This window comes from Lolium perenne, chromosome 6, assembly GCF_019359855.2.
Source record: "Lolium perenne isolate Kyuss_39 chromosome 6, Kyuss_2.0, whole genome shotgun sequence".
NCBI classification, from domain to species: domain Eukaryota; kingdom Viridiplantae; phylum Streptophyta; class Magnoliopsida; order Poales; family Poaceae; genus Lolium; species Lolium perenne.
In genome coordinates this window covers 155,576,118-155,599,208 of record NC_067249.2, presented here as the reverse complement: position 1 = coordinate 155,599,208, position 23,091 = coordinate 155,576,118, and the positions used below count along the sequence as shown (strand labels likewise).

General features: G+C 49.0%; 1 protein-coding gene and 1 long non-coding RNA gene across 4 annotated transcripts; one reads left to right on the top strand and one right to left on the bottom strand.

Moving 5' to 3' along the window:
* Positions 1–5,119: 5,119 nt before the first annotated feature.
* Positions 5,120–6,677, bottom strand: LOC127307143 (S-adenosylmethionine decarboxylase proenzyme). The gene has a single exon (XM_051337848.2). The coding sequence runs from the start codon at positions 6,532–6,534 to the stop codon at positions 5,335–5,337; it is 1,200 nt and encodes a 399-aa protein (XP_051193808.1). The 5' UTR covers positions 6,535–6,677; the 3' UTR covers positions 5,120–5,334.
* A 5,869-nt stretch (positions 6,678–12,546) lies between these two features.
* LOC127307144 (uncharacterized) lies at positions 12,547–15,206 on the top strand. Of its 3 annotated transcripts, none has more exons than XR_007855189.2 (4): positions 12,547–12,788; positions 12,893–12,959; positions 13,195–13,310; positions 13,805–15,206. It is a non-coding gene; the product is annotated as an uncharacterized lncRNA (long non-coding RNA). The 3 variants fall into 3 exon arrangements; XR_007855190.2 differs by having other exon boundaries at positions 12,547–12,959; positions 13,805–13,901; positions 14,232–15,206; XR_007855188.2 differs by having other exon boundaries at positions 12,547–12,959.
* The last annotated feature ends 7,885 nt before the right edge of the window (positions 15,207–23,091 follow it).

Below are 23,091 nucleotides of genomic sequence, written 5' to 3'. Positions count from 1 at the left end.
TACCCGATAGGAGTGTTCAAGAGGATATAACAATATAACATTGTCAGGTGTATGTTGGACATGTATACCATTTTCTTACTGAATGCACACGTATTCACCGACAAGTCCCCATCAATACGGGAAATAACGCTGCACCAAGGGGAGTGGACAATGATGAGTCCTCTTTTTTGAACTTGACGTTGATAGATATCGGACCTAGCCATTTGATTTAGCCAGTATCTACGAACTAGCAGTATACCTATTCGAGAGAGAACACCCTATTGTTGGTGTCATGAGATGTTCGATCCTAGATGCCCACTAAGTAACAAACCCTTTTCCCACTTGTTATGTGTGCATGTTCCCCTTCTTGTTGGGGTTATACACTGCGAACACGCAAAAGCTTTGCGTGTCATTGCATTAGAAGAAAAAGAAGCGGACTACAGCGGTTCCGGTATTCTAGAGGGAATGCGGGTACAAGGCGTGCTAGAATGGTAGGGCGACCATGAGCATGCCAAGAGAGTACAACGTCTGAAAAAGAGAGTAGAGCCCTATCTCCAAATGTTGCCCAACCCTACTGCACCCGATAGCTTCCAAAGCTCCACTTCTTCGGTGATGCACTTGCAGATACCTCGAGTAGTTTCCGCCGAGCGCTCGAAGACGCGGTTGTTCCTCTCCTTCCAGAGTGTCCATACCATGAGGAGGACAAGGGAGTCGAACCCTTTCCTCAGCTGGTGCGGGACGCGCCGCCTGGAGTCGGGCCACCACTCGATGAGCATGTCACTGGCCAAGGGCGTCAGGTGCGACAAGTTGCAGCGCTGGAGCGTGGCATGCCAGACCTCCCTAGCGAGGACGCAACCGAGGGCGAGATGATCCGCCGTCTCAGGGGCCTGCTCACAAAGAGGGCAGTTAGACTGTTAGAGTGGGACTGCATAACATGCCGCAACATGCGATCCGCCGTCCAAATGCGCCGTTGCATTGCAAGCCAGATGTGGATCTTGCACTTGGTTGGGGTCCATGTCTTCCAAATGGTCTTGCCACAGGGGAAGAATTCCAGCCCGAGGAAGAAAGCCTTGTAGGCCGTGCTCGCGGAGTACTCAGCCATCAAGCTCCACTTCCACTCAACTCGGTCAGGGGTGCCAGGGGCGAGGACAACGAGCTGCAGCGCATCCACGAGACGAAGGAACTGCGTGAGCACTGGGACACTCAGGGGGCCAGTGATGTCTCGGATCCACTGCCGATTCAGCAGCGCGGATTCAACTGTCTTGGAGTGTTGGGAGACAGAGGACACGGCCGCGAAGAGCGTAGGCGCGGAGGCCCTAAGAGTAGTGCCATCGAGCCATGGATCAGTCCAGAAGAGTGTTGTGCGCTCGTCCCCGGGAACGACGCGGGTGGACGCGTCGAAGAGATCCTGGACCTCCGGCTCAATCTGGAGAGGGAGGTCAGTCCAACAGCCTCGTCGCATCCTTCGCAGCCACAGCCAACGAGCGCGCAGGGCAAACCCAAGAAGCTTGAGGTTCAGCACCCCTAGCCCTCCATACTCCACCGGCCGACAAACCTGATCTCAGGCCACAAGGCAGTTCCCGCCCGAGACCGCCTCTGATCCCTTCCAGAAAAAGGCACGGATACGCTTCTCCAAGAATTGCAGGAGCCAAGCGGGAAGCTCCATCGCAATGGAGAGGTAGATCGGGATGGAGGTGATCACGGACTTGATCAGAACGAGGCGCCCAGCAGAGGTTTAGAAGGCCGCGTTCCCAGGTGCGAGCCGGCGACAGATGGTGTCGACGATGGGCTGCAAGGAGGCCCTCGGCAGCCTCTTGTATGACAACGGAAGTCCCAGGTAAGAGCATGGGAAAGGCTTGATGCCGCAGGGGAAGTGCAGGGCCGCCGCGGCAAGGTGGACATCAGAGCATCGGATCGGCGAGATGGAGCACTTGTCGAGGTTCGTGCGTGGGCCGGTGGCGCCACCGAAGGACTCCAAGAGCAGGCGGAGGAAGCTCAGGTCGCGGGCCTCAGGCGCGACAAAGATGACAACATCGTCGGCGTACATGGAAGACCGGAACCGCACACCTTGGCAAGGAAGCGAAGAGAGTACTCCAAGGGCTTCAGCGCGGCGCAAGGCAGCGTTGAGGACCTCCATGCATAGCAGGAACAACATGGGAGACACGGGGTTGCCCTGCCTGAGGCCTCGCCGGTGTAGGATGGGCCTTCCAGGTACGCTGGTGAGTAGCAGCTTCGATGACGCGGTGGAGAGGATGATGCATATCCATTCGATGAAGCGGTCACCAAAGCCTAAGTGGCGCAGCACGCGTAGAAGGAACGGCCATGACACAGAGTCGAACGCCTTCGTGATGTCGACCTTGATGAGCATGGAGGGAACACGACTCAGGTGGAGGGTGCGGGTGGTAAGCTGAACCATCTTTAAGTTGTCGTGGATTGACCGGCCCTTGACAAAGGCAGACTGGTTCTCCGCCACCAACTCGGACAGCCTCGGCGCAAGACGATTGGCGAGCATCTTGGAGAAGAGCTTCCCAAAGCTGTGAATGAGGCTAATAGGCCTAAAATCCTTGACATCAATCACGTTCTTCGGCAAGAGGATGATGAGAGCATCGTTGAGATTTCGCATTCCCTTAGCCCGCAGTGAGTAGAGATGCTGGATGGCGTAGAAGACATCATCCTTGATGATGGATCAGGCCGTATGGAAGAAGCGTCCCGAGAAGCCATCCGGTCCTGGGGCCTTGTCCATTGGCAGGTCCTTCAGCAGCCCATGTCTCATCCATCGTGAAAGGCACGTCCAGGTCCTATAGGTTGATAGTAGGCAGACCAAGGAATTGCAGGTCCAAGTCTTGTTCACTTGGAGAATCAGAACCAATCAGGCTTGAGTAAAATTTGGCTATCAAATCTTCCTTGTCCGCATGGCTGACTGCCGTGTCGCCATTGTGAGAGAGGGCCACGATATGGTTACCTCGCCGCCGAGCCCGAGCACGCATGTGAAAGTAGCGGGTGTTGGCGTCGCCTTCTGCCAGCCAAAGGATCCTCGAGCGGTGTCTCACGATGGTGCGCTCCAAAGAAGCGAGCCCGAGCGCTTTCATCTTGAGCTCCCTTCAAAAACCATGCTCGGCATCAGAAAGACTCCTGGACTCCTACGCTACGTCGAAGCGGAAGACAAGTTCCTTGGCAAGGAGGAGTTGGCGGCACACACTTCCAATACGGCTGTCGCTCCAAGATTGGATGGCTTTAGCGGTGCGGCTCAGAAGGATCTGAAGGCGCAACAACGGGTCAACATTTGTCGGCGCGTTCCAGGCCTGAGTGATCACCTCCAGTTAGCCGTCGAATTTGGGCCAGAACGGCTCAAACTGGAATCGGAAGCAGCGCGGGGACTGGAGGTTGGAGTGGAGGATGAGCGGGCAGTGGTCCGATGCAAGCGAAGGCCCGACACGCAGCAAACTGTTTGGGAACAACTCCTCCCAATCCACGGAGAAAAACCAGCGATCGAACCACGGGGACTGGAGGTTGGGGTTATACATGACCGTTGCATAAAGTAGACACAAAACAGTACATCTTAACAAGGTCCAGCTATCAATCTCCATATCCACCTAGTTTTACTATGGGCCCTCTTCTCATGTATGAAAACACGTGGCATCGGAGTTGCTCTCCTTCAAGACTCAAATCAGACTCATTTCACTTGTTAACTTGGGCATACTGTACGAATGTTCCTCTTAACTTGAGGAGCAAAGAAAATAGACCGGTTGGGCTAATGACACAAATGGCCAGCGGGTGTCCCTTGTAGATACATCTTTTTTACAGTTTGGGAGCAACTCCTCCCAATCCACGGAGAAAAACCAGCGATCGAACCACGGGGACTGGAGTTTGGGGTTATACATGACCGTTGCATAAAGTAGACACAAACAGTACATCTTAACAAGGTCCAGCTATCAATCTCCATATCCACCTAGTTTTACTATGGGCACTCTTCTCATGTATGAAAACACGTGCCATCGGAGTTGCACTCCTTCAAGACTCAAATCAGAGACTCATTTCACTTGTTAACTTGGGCATACTGTACGAATGTTCCTCTTAACTTGAGGAGCGAAGAAAATAGACCGGTTGGGCTAATGACACAAATGGCCAGCGGGTGTCCCTTGTAGATACATCTTTTTTGGGACTTGTGTGTCATTGTCATTGTTAATGAACAACAATGTCAGGTACATATGCTTGGGATGGTTTCTGAAAATTTACTTTCAGTAAACTATTTCACAAAACCTTGTGACACTGATTGGAGTTAGTTGATCTAATTCAGACAATTACATTATCCGATGTCGATGTTTGCCCTATTTGACTCTTTCACCAATATGGGTCTTACTCTGTTAGCTCTTCCTGTGGAATTGTGAATAATGGTGATATTGTTCCTATTCATATGAACACGGTGTCGAAGTTGCATGTTCCACCCCCGGATCCACATTTTCAATACCCCTATGTTTCCAGATATAAGCCATATAACTCTAGGTAATTGATGTGAGCTAGTAGAGAACTTTGCATAAGGCGGGAAAATGTAATCAAATCCATAAAAGTATTTCCCATAAGTGGTGTGACGGAATATACCTTATATTTTTAAAAATTCTCAAAAAATTATAAGTCTTACATCTAGGAATGGGGTGAGTAACAAACTTTAAACTAGGGATAATCTTAGTAAACGAGGACATGTGGATGAGTCTTCGTTTTTTTATTTTGCAATGAACATGAGACTGCTAGCCACTTGTTATTTGATTGTGTAGCGGTTAAATTTGTGTGAGAGGTCTCTACTAGCATCTTCGATAAAAGAATTGGTGATAATTTTGAATCTGTTGCTTGGTGGTGGCTAAGTGAAAACAATAATTATGTGTGTCTTTGTCTTTGTGCTTGATGGGTATGCAGGAAATTTTGTGAAAAAAAAATTGCTTTGATCATAAGCTGGCATTTGTTGTGCCTGGACATGACGGCAATGCTGATTGTGCATTTGTGCCCGTCATGTTGAACACTAGCCAGGCAGGCATCAGAACGAGATGCAGTCAGTAGTGGAATACTCCACATCGAAAAGCAAAAGGTGCATTCAGCAATTTTGCCAGCGTAAGTTACACAGCAATGATTTCAAGGAACAACGAGAAAAAACAACAGTTGATTACTTAGATTTATTTATAATCATATAAACCATACTGCATTTCAAATACAGGTATGTCCTTACATTCGCTCAAAGTGGCAGACAACCGCAGACCACCGAGAGGCTTTATATTTCACAGTACCCATAAACTATAACAGCATCCGAACAGGAAAAAAGGTTTCTAATAACAAATGAACATGACACATGCCCATTTGGCACCATCAGGCGCTCCTCATCTTCTTCCCGTCCCTCTCATCTATCTCCTGCGCAGCATCCTCTTCCCAGCAGAGGAAAGCATTCATCTTGATGTCCTTGGGGCCATTCTCCAAACTGTCATCAACAAAACAGTTCAGGACAGATCTTGGAGACCCGGTGGAGATTTCGCCCATGGCAGTGAAGCTCTGGTAGATCAGCAGGCCTCCTGACGGCAGCTCTTGCTCGACCATGTTGGTGCTATCATAGGCCCCAACAGCCAGCTTCTCACCCCAGGTCCCAGCATGGCTGCGACCACCGAAGATAGTCACAGCAACGGAGAATTCCGAAGGGCCAAAGGATCTCAGCACCCTCTTGACCAGCTCACCATAAGACATGGAGGCAGGGTCCAAGCCCATGACCTCATAGCTCGCATAGCTGAAGCCATCCTCAGGGGTCACATGAATGGTGGAGAAAGCAGAGCCATGGATGGCATTCATGGAGTAGCCACATGGCTCGAAATCGAAGTCGCAGATCTCCATCTCCGGGACTATGTCAGAGATACCTGAGAGCTTGGTCATCTCCTTAGCACAAGATGTGTGGCCTTCAGCAGAGGACTTGAAGAAGACGGAAGCTTTCTTCTTGTCCAGACCAGTCATGCACATCTCAAGGTTTACCACAGGCTGCTCAGGCTGTTGGGTGGCATAGTAGACATGCCACTTCTGACCTGGCTTTGCAGGATCACCAATCACATAGGCATTGCCTCCAGATTTGAGGCCACCAAAGTAGCCATTGAGGAAGGCAACCTCGTCAGAGAAGTTCTTGTGTGGAGAGGGCTGTGCTTCAGGGAATATGAAGGTCCCACGGGAGTACTTCACAGCAGCAAGTGGCAGGGATAACTCCTCAGCAAGCTCAAGGATTCTTGGAATGGCCAGCAGGAGCTTGGTAGTGCCGCAGGTCTTGATCACCGCCTTGTAGGGGTACACAAAGAGGCTTGACTCAGAGAGGACATAGGAGTCGAAAGTCTCATTGGAGAGCTCAGATACAATGGTGCACTTGGCTAGATCAAGAACAGAGTCAATCTGGGCACGCGAGAGAGCACGCAGTCCCCTGCCCTTGGGGTCAGCAAAGACTGGCGCCTCAGAGAAAGTAATCTCCAGGCGCTTCTCATACCCCTCGAACCCAATCGCAGAGACCGGGGGAAGGTCAGCAACAGACAGGACTGCCATTGTTTCGGAACGTTGGTGGGAAGAAAAAAGAGGATTTGCCGGTCACTAATAAGCAGCTGGCCAGAGAAATTTAAGAAAGCTGAGAACGAAGGTGGAAAGGAATTCTAAGCAATTGGGATGGGGCACACGAGAGGGATATCAAGATGGCTTCCTCGAGCACTGCAAAAATGAAGCAATTGACACAGTTAGAAGCTAATCATTAACAAGAACTGAAAGAGCAACAAGATAGAAGCTTAATTGGTTGGATACATACGTTGGAGTAAGCAGCGGAGCGGAACTTCTCAATGCCGCCGGCGGGGCGGAGGTCCTCGATGCTGTAGCCGAGGGGAGCTTCGTACATGAGTGATGAGCGACTACTGCTAGACTTCTTACCAGCCTTGGACTCCATAGAACATCAAATTCTGCAGCGCAGAGAAGCAGAGTATTGTGAGAAACGATCAAATATAATACCAGATAGTGAAAAGCACAGTAAGTATTATCTTTTCAGGATTCATGTTTCATCATCCACATAACCTAGAGGAATATATCACCAATTACACTGAATTTATTAGTTCAGTTGAATTTCGATGAACCACTCAGATCAAGTGGGCACCTTCAGAAAATTGATTTCTATACTACAGAAGGTCTGAAATTACAGATAAATCTACCTCGAATTTATGAATGAACCAAAACAATTAAACATCGCTAAGGCAGAACAATGAACTGTAAAACCATATAGCCAGGGGCACAGTAAGTACTATCTTTTCAGGATTAATGTTTCATCATCCACATAAGCTAGAGGAATATAAATATATCACTAATTTCAGTGAAGATTATACTTCAATTGATTTTCGAATTGGATGAATACTATTCCATTCTAGAGCATTAACAGAAGAGATGAAACTGAAAGGGGAATACAGATCACTTTCGCATGAAGCACTAATATCCAACAGGGCACCTTCAGAAAATTTATGTGCATGTTACATCAGGTCTGGAAATACATACAGGTTAACCTACCGCGAATTGATGAACGGACCAAATTAATTGAACATCCCTAAGGGCTAAGGCAGGTAACTAAGAAATTCCTGACCACCAGAAGGTCGGGAAAATTACTGGTAATTCTAGACAGCGTTTTTTGTCCATCAAATGCGATCCGTGCTATTTACCGCAGCGGAGAGGAATTTCAGGTACAGGGAACAAATTCCTACGGCGGATCGAAGACGAGACGAAACGAACGCAATCGATCTGAACAGCAGGAACTAACTAACCGAGAGGGAGAAATCTTACAATTCCGCGAACAACACCGAAGGCCCAGCGATGGATCCGCTGCTTCTTATTCTCACAGATCTCAGGGAATCGAAAGCAGAAAGCTCAAAAGAATTTCTAGGTCTTGCTCCGACGAGATGGGGAACGAAGTTGGTGGATTTACTTGGTAAATATAAATAAACAAATGACGAGCGTCTGAGGATGGGAAAGTCCCCGAGTCCCTGGCGCTGTATTTATAGCGGACCCGGAGGAAACCTAGAAAAGAACGCGGTCCACTGCACCGATCTGATAAGGGTGCGCGGGCGCGGGTGCCGAGTCACGGTGGACCGCGTGCACGGCGCGGCGGGTGACAGGTGGGCCACGCGATCGGAACGCTTGGCTGGGAGCGCTCCTCGCGTTTGCGTGGCCCGGAAGGCTCTTCTGCCCGGAATATTTGGGAACGCGTCGGGCCGTCCGAGCTGCGCTGCCTGCTCGACACGTGCCGCGCCGGTCCTTGTACGCGTGTACAGTGTACTGTACGTGTGCCGTCGCCTAGCTACCCGTGTGTATCTTTTCCAAAAGGGGTTTGGGGTCTAGTCAAAGGAGTGGCTCTGTTTTCTTTGGATGGCGATGGGAATGGAATCGCTTGGTGTAGCTAGACTCTTCGGGTAGATGCCCCGGCGATTTAGCGGCTGAGGTTTGGCCCGATCTTGGCTGGTGGCGGATGAAATTGGAAACTTTGATTCGGGGGCATAATTGCTTTGATAAAGTTTTTCTTTTCTAGAAGTACTTTGGTATTTGCTAGAGTCAAGCGAAAGTGACACCGGACCGGACCGGGACCGGCGGCAGCCACAAGCAGACGATCATTTTTTTTTAATGAAACACTCGTATTTTGTTAAGACACGGCATGATCATGGTCAAATAGAACGGGAAATTGCTTCAAAAATTCCATACGAAGATATAATTGCTGATTTCAAAGAAGAACCGAAGAGCTAATCTCTTCCGATGGCACCCCAACCTCCGGTACATGTTTCTTCATAGAATGCAACATCAATATTTAATTGTCAACACTTTGATGATTTTCGTCGTGGTTTCCTCTACTCCGTTCTTGCCACCAATTCCAAAGCATCGATATGGACAGAAGCTTTTCTTCTCCGAAAGTTTCAGAACCTCCTCCAACATCTAAATTGCTGACTGACAAAGCAACAACTTCAGCCGTACATCCTGAAGAAGCAGAGTTCTCCATCTCTATTTTGCAAATTTGTATTTCAGGAACAGATGACCTCCGTAGTCAAACAACCTGTGACACACTGCACATCTTGTATGCAGCTCCACACCATGCCTTGCAATGTTCATATATAGAGGATGATTGTTATGAGCAAGGGGCTAAAGAAAGTGATGAATCTTAAGGGTGGGGGACTGCACCTTCCAGATTTTTTGAAGACCTTTTTTTTTAATTGATGAGACTTCAGATCGTTGCCCAACTTGAGAATACTGTTCACGTTTGAGCATATCCGCATGTACTTTGTATGCCGATTAATATTGAGAATTATTGGGACATCAACCGGGTGAAAATTTTGCTTGATAAGGTCTTGTTTCCATGTGCACGTTGATGCATCAATTAACTATGAAACCATCTGCAGTTCACAGTCACCTTTATTTGTCGAGTGCTGCCGTGTGACACTCCTTGGTAACCAAGGATCTTCCCATATGTTCACACTAAAACTTAATGATTCCTTCTTTAAAACTTGCAGGCCTTTTATATACTCCTCCACTATAGCCGGCAATGGGTCGGGTTTGGGCGAGTCGAACTCTCCTGGACCATGCCCGATTAGTAAATGGGCGAGGGTCTACCCACGATCCTACCCATGGGTCTGAGATTAGACCCATGCCCGAACCCGACGGGTCACCCGACCCGATAGGACGCCCATCGGGTTTGCAGGCAACGCATAAATATCAACATCTTCAGGTTACCAAGCACAACATATACATTTTCAAGTGTTCAAATCCATCCCAAATACAAATAGGTAGCCTCATACATAAGTAGGGGACTAGCAGGCAACAACTACATAAATTAGTAGTCTCAGTAATAGTTCAATTTGAGGAAACGCACACAATTACACAGATAATAATTAAGCTTGAGCACGGGCAAGACAGCAAGCTAGCTAGCAATAAGTTTAATTAGTCGGCCATACAGCCAGGAAGCCAAATAGGTAGCAGCGGCCATACGGTGAGGAAGCTAAGAACATCTCCAGTCGCGTCCCTCAAAAAAGTCCGGCATAAATGATTTGGGGGATGTTTAGGACCGCGTCGGACAAAAAGAGACGAAAAATCTGTACAAAAAAGAGGCCATTTCCAGCCGCGTCCCTCAAACAGCGTCCGGATGCATGATTTTCAATAGAGGGGACCACTCCATGTGGGAAAAGTAGGTGAGAGAAAGTGAGGAAAAAGAGAATGACATGTGGGGAGTAGGGGCTGCATGCATGCGTCCGGACGCTGTTTTTGTGTCCGGCGTCCCCGGTAGAGACTCTATGTACAGAGTCTCTATCAGGAACGCCGGACATAAAATGGGACGCTATTTAGATTTGTGGGACGCGACTGGAACGCGATTTTCCCCATTTCTTGTCCGCCGTGCCCCAAACGTCATTTGGGGGACGCGACTGGAGATGCTCTAACGTCCAGATGTGAGTTTCCTCTTTGAACCAACTCTAGCAGATGCACTAAAGGTTCTGTACTAGTGTCGGCTGGGGAGTTACTATGAGCACCACCAGCAACAGCCGAGCTTTCCACCGCCAGCTGCGAAGAGTTGTGCTCCGGGGAATCCATTCAACTCCTATGCAAGAACAGAAGTACACAACAGTTCAGATGCATGGATTTGTGAGCAAGAAATCATGCCAACATAAACAAAAAAACTTAAATACTAACCTGCGGTTCATGGAGAACGAGGCGGCTTCTGGGAGATGCAGGACGCCGGTGTCCGGGAAGATGCAGGCCTTCGCTCGGTGCCTCGGTCGGTGGAGTCTGGAGTGGCGGGAGTGCATCGTTCGTGTAGAAACAGGGGCGCTTGTGAAGATGCGCGCCGTCGGTGGGGTAGCGGGATGGCGGTGCGGTGTTCCTGGCGGCTAGGTTAGGCCGGGATGGGAGCGTCTGGGAGCTAGACGACGCATCTGGGAGCGAATCATCACGCTCAGGAGTGAGAGATGGGAGGAGGATGATGGGGGATTCAGGGGAGAGATGGGAGGAGTGAAGGGCTAGAGGCTTCGATGGGGTTGCCTGGCGCCTAGCGGCTAGGTTAGGCGATTTACAAAAAATTAACCCTTCAATGAAAGTATAGCACGAAATGACCCTCCGGTGAAAATATTTCACTCTACTAACCCTTTTGTGTGGCGCCTATGCAAGGGGCACCATACTTCACTGTGTGGCGCCCATGCGATGGAAGCCATGTGTGGTGCCTATGCCAAAGGCGTCACACTACTCTTTATATATATACTGTTTGTCTGGACTTGATAGAACATAATGTTAGCTCAACTGGTTGAAGCCTTTGCACTTGAGTTCTAGGTCTTGAGTTCAAGTCCCCACAATACCTGTTTTTATTTTTATTTTTAAAAATTGTGCTAGACATTTTAGTATGTTCTAAAAATTCAATCCATGCTTATTAAATGAATAAATAGATACATATTGTTTTTTAATTTTTTATCATATTTGTTTCCCTGGAAGACGTCTCGTAACTTACATGATCTAGGAGTACTAAACCATGAAGACGCACGTTGTCGCGCCCGTCCATCTTCTGGAAGAAATATTTGAAAATACAGGGAAATATAGATATTGTGTAGAAGTTGAAATTGTTTAATTACAATGTGATGATGCATTATATAAATCCAGAACTCATATACTTATGGGAAATTCAGAACTCAATACAACAAATATGAAACCACGTTCTCCAAAAATTCAAGTCTTCCTTTCCTTAGCAGTAATTAACCTTTTTATATTTCAATGCTAAGCCTAAATGCAAATTCAAGTTCATGCAGAAACTAAAGATTTCTCTCGTGGTAGTGCCAATCACAAACTATCATCTAAGAAACACTCAAGAATTGAAATCTGTATCTGAGAAATAGGAATAACAAATATCTTTTTATGACCGGTATAAAATCACCTCTCTTTTTTTCTTGGTTTTATATGTGTCATCACCGTGTTTGTTCTCAACTGGCTTGGCATAGTGTAACATTGAGAATTACATATGTAACTGAAATAACAGGTCAATTTATAGTCACGTTATCCACGGAAAATGCACGGCAAGTTCCCCTAAAAGACCCACAAACAAGGTTTTCTAATCTGAAACTTCTTACAAAACAAGTGCAGACTGTGCAAATTGCAAATCATTCAATTAAAAGTTGTAGTTCCAACTTAAGATGGCTGAGAGATGGAATGATAGTGTCATGCAACCATATTTTGTGTTCCCTAAATGAAATCTATAGCTCACAATCCGTAAATGCATGGTAACTAAATGATGGGCTTACAATAGAGAATGGAATTAAGTAACAGTATAACGCAACTACCTACGACCTCACACAGCGATTTGGCGCTTGGAACCAGCTGGTGAACGCTCCAGATCGTCCAGCGTGACCGAAACGTCGCTGGAACCATTTCCAATCAGTGATTCCCGTCAAAAGGGCCAGCCCACATTACTGGGCTGCTACTCTGGAGGCCGAGTTACCCATTTTGTGGTCAACCGGGCTGAAAAGACTTCCCAGAGGCCGATAACCCAATAGCTTGAGCCCATATATTTTTTCTTCCCTAACAGATCTCGGTTGCGGTAATTAGGACGAACCCTACCTCAGCTCGCCGCACAAGCGATGATTGTGGCGGCAGCATCAGGCTCCTCACCTTCCAAAAACTCAAGCGCCTACCTGTCTCCTCGCCGTTCTCTGATTCTCCGTCCGCACACCGGCGACCAACTGGGCTTATGGTTTTTGGGGGAAAAAAGGGACAGGGAACGGAGAGATGTTGTGCCACCATCGCCACTCGCCATGGTCCTCTTGTCTTCTATATCTGCACAAGCCGCCTTTTTCCTCTCCTTCCTCTCAATCGTAATCAATGAGATGTATTTCTTATTTGTGCACATGTGTTTTCTTAGGGATTTTCTGGAATATGCTAGCGCGTGTACCCAAGGACTCCCCTTCAAATTATGCAGTTTGAAGACGGTACGTATCATCCCTTTTCAGCCTCAGTTGGATGAGTTCGTTTCCCTGAAATGATTTTGTCAGTATGTTTGTTCAATATTAATATATGTTGTTTCTAGAAGCAGGTTTGACCTCTTGGGTCCTGCTCATGTGTAGTGTTTTCATTATTGCAGGCAAAAGAAAATTCTTGAGATCTCAATAGTAATTAACTTATTTTGATTTTCTTTATGCTAAAAATATGTTATTATTATTTCAGTGGACGTGCAGTGGAGGACATGTTTCTGCGAGAGAGAAAGCCAAGAGCAAAATATGAAGATTTTACTTGCATCCTTTAGCCATGTAAAAAGCGAAAAATGCTGGCTACAAGTCAATGTGATCTCCTATGCATGGCTCAATTATCTCTTTTCCTAGGCGATTTTCTCGGTCGTGCTTATATCACAAACAAACATGACTACTTGTAACTATATGTTACATCCAGTTATTCAATAATCACTGCTGAAGTTAATTTATTTTAATATGTCCATCCATAGCCTCCCTTGTGATTCCATTTCATACCTTTGTCCAAAAGCATGAAATATTTGGCTTTAACTGGTCCACTGAATTACTTGATGTAGGAAAAAATAATGAGCCCATTTAATTGTTCTTTTCCTTAATCATTAGCAGATTATGTATACTGATATTGATGGATTTGAACACCACATCCATTGCTAGGTACCATGCAGTTTATTTTGCTTCCAGCTGAAGCTATATTATTGTGTTCTCTGTTTTGCTTTCTGAAAATATATTATTCTGCCATGTATACCTTTTTCCTTTTCATGGGTGAATAAATATAGAGAGAGTTTATGCTCAGGTCTCATTTTTTCTAGGGATCAATGATGTGAAAGGCTGTTATGCTAATGAAGTTCACATAAGGAATATTGCTTGGATAATGATGATCAGACCCTTTGTTTCTACTCTCTCAAGGTATATTTTGGGCCTGATTATTGATGTGCTTCGTTATCCAGATTTTGTTCCAGAAATCAAGCAGTCCCAAAATCACATTTCAAACAATCTACATAGGTTATGAATAAACCATCAAGTTCCATATCCTTTTGAAAAGTATCGCTCTGCCAAATGATGCATATATTAAATGGAGCTGCCATACCATTATTGTTAGTCTAAAAAAAGAAATAGGGTATATTGTTATCCTCATATTTGATAGATCCTTGACCTTCTAATTGAGATTTTTAGTTACCTTTTGAGAGGATGGTGTGAATAGAATTCTTCAGATACCTTTGCGCAAAATGGCTGCAGATTATGTGGTGTGGCAGTTGGATAGCAAAGGTCTACACTCTGTTAAACAAGCCTACAAGGTTCACGTTTAGTTGGACAATTAGTTCCATGGGCTGGATGCAGGAAGCATCTCAATTAATCCTGGAAATATTGAAGCTCTGATGACAGCTTCTGATGCCGCGTCTAGGTTTTATCTTGGCTTCCAAATTATAGATGTTTGCTCACATAGTACCGCACAATTCCCTGACTCTGCGTGTAAACCTGAAAATTGGAGGAATTTTCATGGACGAGTTTTTTAGTCAAATGAAAAGTGATTAAAGAAACATGGCGAGGACTCTGTCTGGAGCAATGCAGATCTGAGCTGGCAGAGATGCAATTGATCAGGGCTACTGTTCTCATAATCATGAAATTTCCATAACTAATATATGTTTTAAGGTCCTTGCTGGTGGCAACGGTGGAATAAAAGAAACAAGATTCAAGGGGATGATACACCAATGTCAACACATGAAGTGATGCATAAGATGGTCTCCTATACAATCGAGCACCTAGAATTGTTCAAGAAGGAGAAATGCAAGGAAAAGAATGATAAGGGTACAAGTGAAAGCTGCGGCTGATGGATGTTCAAATTTAATGTAAATGGCTCTTCCATTCCTAGGGATGCCTTGGCCGGTTGGGGTGTAATTGGGGCAGACGATAAGGAAGAGGTCGTAGCTGCTCTATGGGAATGAAAGGTCACGTCCAAGATGCCTTCTGAGCCGAACTGTGTGCGCTATCTGAAGTTGTTAGGCTGGTGCTATTAGAAGTTGTGAAGGTGCAGCTGAAAACTTGATTCTCAAGGTGCGATATCAACCAATGCAGGAGAGAAGCAAACATTCACGAGCTCAGTTAGTAGATTATTTCCTCTTAATGGTTTTTTATCCGGAGAGTTTCATAGAACGGCAAGGTTGGCAATTGTAAAGCGCAATATGCGCAGTTTGTCATCGTAATAAAGCTGATTCTTACCCTCAAAATTAACAAACGATAAACTGTTGTTGTTGTATAAAAAAGTTGTATGCCGCCTCATCCCTGTATGTGTGTTTACCCCTTCATGCATGTATATGTGTTTACCGCTTCATCTAATTCAATGCTTAAGTTTATTCAATACTTCATAAAAAAAATATTCTTTTTACAAAATGTACGGTTGTACCAAGGTGTGCATTTCTAACATGTTATTATGTTAATTCAGTTTTAAATCTTCAAATGTTTCTATGATTTATTTTCTTATAAGATGGACGGGCGCGGCAACGCGTGCTTTAATACGGTCTAGTATTGCGTAAGGTATGACCTTATACACTGATAGGTGCACCATACAGAAAACTCTATATACATTGATGCTTTTTGGTGATGCAGTGTGCCTCTCGCCATGATCCTATGGGGATGAGGTGTTGGAGCGAGCATACAATTTTATAAAGTATTTTTTCCATCTATCTTTGACAATCTCTGTCAGGGTATTTGTCCTTTCTGTCAAGAATGTGCAGTTATATACCACTAGGAGAATGGAGCTCCTGCGACGCACGCCCACGGCCCCATCCGCCGCCGCCGGACCCGCCGCGTCCTCCCCCGGCGCATCCGTCCCTCCGCTCGCCTCGACCAAGGTAACCTCGTCTGCGGCCTCCTCCTCCCCGTTCCTGCTGCCCCCTGGCTTCTCCTCCCCTGCGCCCGCCGCCCCTGAAAAGGGGATCCAGATCGGAAATCGCCCGACACAAGATCTTCTACCCTCTCCGGTCAGGCGTCCCGTCGTGTCCTCGTCTTCAATGGTGCCAGAGACCCCTGTCTCGCGGCTCCCCTCGAGCCATGCGCCTCTTCATCGACCTGCTGGCGCAGCGGTTCCCTCCCCCCGCATTAATGGTGCGGGCATTAATGGCGGTGGCTGGCGACGCCCTTCCCCGGCTGCGGCTGCTCCCTGTCCCTCCTCCAGCTGGATCCCATCCCCAGCTGTGGCGGGCCGTCCGCCCCTGGTCACTTCCGCTGCGGCTGCCCATGCCCCGCTGCCTGCCGTGGAGCTGGAGGCTGCCTGGATTCCGGTCCGTCAGAAGTATTGGTGGAGGAAGCTGTGCTCTCCTGACTCTCATTCAAGGCATCAGCATTCAAGCCATCCTCACCTACCTGCGCACATTCAAAGAGAGGAGAGGGGGCACAACGTGAAGAGCAGGAACCGTGAGTGCTTCCGCTGCTTCGCTACTGGCCACCTTGCGCTCAACTGCAGAAATCCAATCCGCTGCCGCTACTGCTTCAAGCTTGGGCACACCAAGAAGGTTTGCCGTCGCCGCCTCCGTGACATTCGGGACCGCACCTACTAGCTGCTGCCTCCTCCTGGGCAGGGCCAACACCAGCACCTGCATCACCCTCCTCCCCGACAACCTTCACAAGCTCAAGACCTGCAGCTGCCTCCGCCACCTCCTGGTCGCCCACCCGCTGCCACCATCCGCGCGGCCATGTCGCGCGTCGGAGACCCGGCCGCCCGCCCCGCCGAGGGCCACGTCGTCATCAATAGCACCGCGGCCACCGTGCAAGCGGAGGATGCCCTCGCCAACCATGCCGCGGTCATCCGCCTCGGCGGGAACATGCCGTGGGTCAACGCCGCGGAGGTCCAAGCCGCCATCGAGGAGCACACCAAGATCGACAAGGCCTTCTTCCAGGTGGTGCCATCGTACCCCGACGACTTCTTCGCCACCTTCACCTACCAGCATCACCGCGAGCAGGTCGCTTCCCCGGGCCGCTTCTCCTCCCGCGGTCTCGACATCCACATCACCAGGTGGAGCAAGCTCGCCCACGCGGAGCTGACGGCACTGAACTTCCACGTCCACCTGTGCTTGGAGGGGGTGCCGTTCCAGGCCTGGAACCGCGACGACATTGGCAAGATTCTTGGCAAGAACTGCATCCTCAACTATTTCGATGTGGCCACCGACCTGAAGGAAGACGTGTCCGCTGCCAGTCTCTGGGCCTGGTGCACCAACCCAAGTGATCTTCCTAAGGTCATGTGGGTGACCCTCATTGACGGTCCTTTGCCGGCCATCGACGTCCGCCCCGACAACTCATTGCAAGGAAAAAGGGGGCTAACCTACAAGGTGATCGTCCATCTCGACCTCCACGAGGACTTCTCGCCTGATGCTGATGGTCGTCCGCCTCGGCACCCGGCGCGTGAGCGCCATGAGTGGTGCTTGGGCTACGCTGCTGGTGAGCAGCCTCGCCGGGAGCGTCGTGCCCATCCTGCGGATGGTGACCGCGACAACTACCGCAACAACGACAGGCGCGACGATGATGATGACAGGCACGGCCGCCCCGACGACCGCAGGACCTGGGCTGGTCGCCTGTTTTGTAGCCGCTCACGAGCCGATGGTGGTCGAAGAGACGCCGGCGACCGACGTCGGGATGCTGGGCGCCGTGATGATCGCCACGACGGCCACGGAGGCAACAGGCATGAAGACCACCGCGACAGGCGCAGGGCCGAGCTGCCCATTCGCGATCATCGACGCGTCGACCCGAAGCTTTTCCAGCGGCTCAAGGATGGCTCGGTGATCCCTGCCTCTGGCTCGCGCCGCCGGGGCCGGGATGCTTCGCCTCCGTCTGCCCGCTGCAAGGAGGGGCACGACCAGGGGCGCTTTGGTGCTGCGGTGCGCGGCCGATCGCCACCTCCTAGGCGCCTCGCCTCCATCATCTGCTTGGGCGCTGATGGGCCAACGTTCTAGGCCCCTTCGCAGCCTCGGTGCGCTCCTGGCTCCAGCATTTCTCCTCCGCCCGGCTCCACGGCTCGCCTGGCTCGCCGGAGCCTCTCCTGCGCCAGGTTGCCTCGACTTCACGCCAGCCACAACCGTGTCCTCCCCGGCACTAGCCTCTGCCTTCAGCACGCCCGTTGGCAACCTTGCCGGCGTCTCGCCATCCGAGGCTGGCTCCACACCGGTCCACGGCGATGGTGCCTCGCCTGCGCGCACTCCGCCGGGCAGTGCAGCGCACCCTCAGGCTGCGTCTGTTGGCAAGGTGCTCTTCAGCAAGCTGCAGCTGCCCCTGCTTTCGAGGCCATCCTCGCCTTCGCCTCGCCCAACTCCGCCCGTCGCCCACCGTAAAACCCTTGCCGGCGTCAAGGGCTTCAGTTTGCAGCGCTCCAGTGCCCGCCTCCAGACGAAGGGCAAGCGTGCCCCTATGGTGTTGCTGGCCGAACAGCTGCTCTGCAAGCGCCTTGGCATCCTCAAAGATGGCAAGTGCATGACTGAAGCTGCTATTGCCAAGTTTGTTGCTATGTTCCAGGGGAAGCTGCCAGCACTTGCCGTCGACGCCCTCCGCGCCTTGTTCCGACTCGACTGCGACCTGGCCGCTGCTGTTGAAGATGCCCTGCTCGCTCACGGTTGTGCTGCGGCGGTGGAGCTCGCTCATGATGCTACCGGACTGGAGGATGATGATGGTGTCGCGCCAACTGGGGCGGCTGGGCAGCAGATAGTTACCTAATCGTTGCGCGTGCTCCTCCATTCAGCTGGGTCCATTTAGTTCCTAATGTTAGACTCAAATCCACCCTGTTTGCTTATGTTTGCCTGGCTTGTGGGCATCCGGACCTACATTCGTGTTTCATCATGCCAGTTGCTGCTCTCCACACTTGTGGTGCGAGACTGCTTGTTGTTAGCTGTTCTTTGCTGTTGGATTACCGCCACTGATGTTGTGCCTGAACCAAGTCTTCTCCAGTTTCATGTTGCTTGCCTGTGCACTCTATCTGGGTCTGATCGTGTTGCAAATGATTGACTACGCCATTAATCTTGTAAGCTGGAATGTGCGCGGCTTGAACGATCCTGATCGACGATCCACTGTGCTCGAGACCATCTCCGACACCTCTTGTCATATTGTTTGTCTGCAGGAGACCAAGCTTGCAAATGTCGACCCCTTTATCGCGGCGTCCATCGGCGGTCTGCGCTTCCAAGGATTTGCCTACAAGCCTGCCATTGGTACCCGAGGTGGGATCCTCATCCTTTGGGACCAAAACGCGGTTGATCTCCACGGCTTTGACATCCGCACTTTCTCTCTTTCGGCCACGGTGATGTCTAGGAGAGACGATGATGTTTTCAAATTCACGGTGGTTTACGGGCCTACGGACAATGCTCTCAAGAACGACTTCTTCCAGGAGCTTATTGAGCTTAAGCCGGCACCTGGGTCTAAGTGGCTTGCTCTCGGTGATTTCAACCAAATCCGTCGTGCCCAAGACAAGAACAACAACAACATTGATAGAAATAGAATCAATCGATTCCGCGACGCTCTAAACTCATGTGACCTCAAAGAAATTCACCTCCAAAACCGCAAGTTCACTTGGACTAATGGCCAAGACACTCCCACCATGTCTAGGATTGATGCCTTCTTTTGCAATGAGGATTGGGACAACTCGCATGATGACCACATCCTCCATGCCCTCTCTTCCTCGCTCTCCGATCATTGCCCTATCCTCCTTGCTAGTTGTCGAGGACCGAAGAAACCACACACGTTTCGCTTTGAAGAATTTTGGGCCCGTATGTTGGGGTTCTCCGAGGTGGTCCAAAAGGCTTGGCTTGAACCTTCCACTCACTCGGACCCTTACCATATCCTCCATCACAAGCTTCTTATTACCGGTGTGCGCCTTAAACATTGGAGTAGGAGCCTCTTCTCCAACACAAAGCTCCAACTTCACATGGCCCTTCATGTCATTCTACAACTTGACTTGGCGATGGAGAGAAGACAACTTTCCCGGAGGAGCGTGACATTCGCGCAAGGCTTAAAAGAAGGGTGATTGGCTTGGCGGCTCTCGAAAGGGCTAGAAAGATAAAAACGGCCCGCATCCTAAACCTTCGACATGGGGATGCTAACACGAAATTCTTCCATACGAAGGTGACGCTCAGAGGAGGAAAAACTTCATCGTCAAGCTAAGGCGTAACAACGGTTGGGCTACCTCCCATGATGACAAGCAAACTATCACCCAAAATCACTTCACCTCGGCATATGGTCGGCCAACTCCTCGCACTACTTCCTTCTATTGGGAGTCCATTGACCTCCCAACGCCGACCTTGGACGGGTTGGATGATCCTTTTACGGAGGATGAGGTGAAGGATGCCATTTGGGACATGCCTTCCGATAAGGCTCCCGGGCCGGATGGGTTCAGTGGCAAATTCTTCAAGGCTTGTTGGGATATTATTAAACTTGACATCATGGCGGTTGTACAACGATTCTCCAATCTCCACACCAACCACCTGCATTGGCTTAACACCGCCAACATTTTCCTTCTTCCAAAGAAAGATGGGGCGGAGGAAATCACCGACTTTAGACCAATTAGCCTCATCCATGGTTTTGCAAAGATCGTGGCCAAAGTCCTCTCCCGCCGTTTGGCCCCTCGCATGAATGACATTGTTTCCCACTCCCAAAGCGCTTTCATCAAGTCGAGGAGCATTCATGACAACTTCATGTTTGTCCACAACTATGCGTGATGGCTTCACCGAAGAAAAAAAGCGACTCTTCTCTTCAAGCTTGACATCAAAAAGGCATTCGACCATGTCCGTTGGGACTACATACTTGATCTTCTTCAACACCTTGGTTTTCCACCGCGCTTCCGTGATTGGCTTACGGCCCTTCTTTGCACCGCTTCATCGAGAGTTCTCCTCAATGGCATTCCGGGGACCCTATCAAGCATGGGTGTGGTCTATGGCAAGGGGACCCGCTTTCCCCGTTACTTTTCGATATCGCGATTGACCCTCTACAACGCGTCCTCCAAGTGGCCACCGACCGCGGCTTCCTAAGACGTCTACCCGGAAGAGGGGCTAGGTTTCGCACATCTCTTTACGCCGACGATGCGGCCATTTTCTTGGCCCCCGACCTTGCGGAGGTTTCCAACCTTGCGCATATTTTAAACAACTTTGGCAATGTTACCGGCCTCTTCACCAACTTTGAGAAGAGCCTTGTTGCACCTATCCGGTGCAATGAGGTGGAACTTGTGCACGTCCTTCAAGATCTCCCGGCTACCGTCACAACCTTTCCAATGAAATACCTTGGTCTCCCTCTTGCGGTGAAGCGCCTCAAAAGATCGCACTTCCAATATATCGAAGACAAAGCGGCAGCACACCTCGCGCCTCTCCATGGAAGATATTTCAACATTGCCGGGAGGATGGCGCTTGTCAAATCGGTTCTCTCCTCGCAAGCCATCTACCCTCTCACGGCCATAGATGTCCCCGTGGAGCCCCTTCAAGTTATCATCAAGCTAATCCGGAGCTTCTTTTGGGCGGGCAATGAAAATGCCACCGGTGGAAAGTGTAAAGTCAATTGGACCGCGGTTTGCCGCCCTACCTATCTTGGCGGTTTGGGTATCCTTAATATGGAGAAGTTTGCGAGGGCCCTTCGCCTCCGTTGGCCATGGCTTGCTTGGACTTCACCAGATAAGCCTTGGGTTGGAATGGAGAACCCTTGCAACAAGGAGGACTTGGAGCTTTTTTGCTCTTTGACCAAAGTCACCATTGGTGATGGAAATAAGGCTAGCTTCTGGGATGATCCGTGGGCTGATGGTCTATGCCCCAAATGCATTGCGCCTTCCATCTATGCTATCTCTGAGAAGAAGACTTGGAACGTGCGAAAGTCTATCAATAATGATGCTTGGATCCTCCATCTTGACATTTCCGCGAGCCTATCGGTCCAAAACCTTCATGAGTTTACCTTGCTTTGGCAACATACCTCGCATATCGCTCTCCAAGACGGTGTGCCGGACTCTATTGTTTGGAAGCTCACCGCGAACGGGGCATACTCTTGCTCATCGGACTACAAGGCGCAATTCGTCGGTACCATACGCTCTTCCATGGAGTTGGTCGTTTGGAAGGCTTGGGAACCACCAAAATGCAAGCTTTTCTCTTGGCTTATCATACAAAACCGGGTTTGGACGGCGGACCGCCTCCAGAGACGCGGGTGGCCTAATGGGAGGATCCCCTTTGTCGTTGCCATGACGAATCGGCGGCCCATCTTATTTTCAAATGCCGCCTCTCCATCCGTCTTTGGACCATGATCAAGGATTGGCTTCACATCCACGATTTTGACCCCGCCTCTTGGCATGAGTTCGATAGTGTGGAGCATTGGTGGACTTCCATGGTTCTTTCTCATGGCGGAAGAAGGAAGGCTATGGCCTCCCTCCTTATGCTCGTCACTTGGGAGATTTGGAATGAGAGGAATGCGAGAACCTTCAAAAACAAAAGTACTTTGCCGACCATCATTTTCGATAGAATTAAGTCGGAAGCTAGAATTTGGGTTGTGGCCGGTGCGAAACATTTGGGTCTTTTGATTGCGGGAGAGTAGGCTTTGGCCTCGATGTAGTTGTAATTCTAAAACTTTGTTCTATGACTTCTCCTTATTTAATGAATTAAGGCAAATCTTTTGCCTTTCTTTCAAAAAAAAAAAAGAATGTGCAGTTAGCTGAAATGAGAATTCAGTTACAACTCGGTAGAAGTAGTCTTCAGATCATCTGTGGGTGCTATTATTTCTCTTACTGATCTGCATACCGTTGTAATATCAATAGATCTACTGCAGACATGCTTATTACCTGATACGAGTGAGGTAGCTAGAACCATGTGACATATTCAGAACCAGATTTGAGATTATATCACGTAGTTCGTAGACAATTGTCATTGTAGTAAGGTTCTACACACATGCAGTCCGTTTCAACACTTCTTACCGCTTTTGTATATGGGCAAATCGGACTTTTGTTTACGGTTCTTTATTAATGATGTTAGAGTTGTTCCCTTTTTTTTGTTATACTTCCCTTGATCTACGTAGTTATAAGTTTGAATAGGATTTTGTGTTCTTTCATGAATATCAAAGAACGTCCACATTGGTGATCTATCTTGCATTTCTGAAGTAG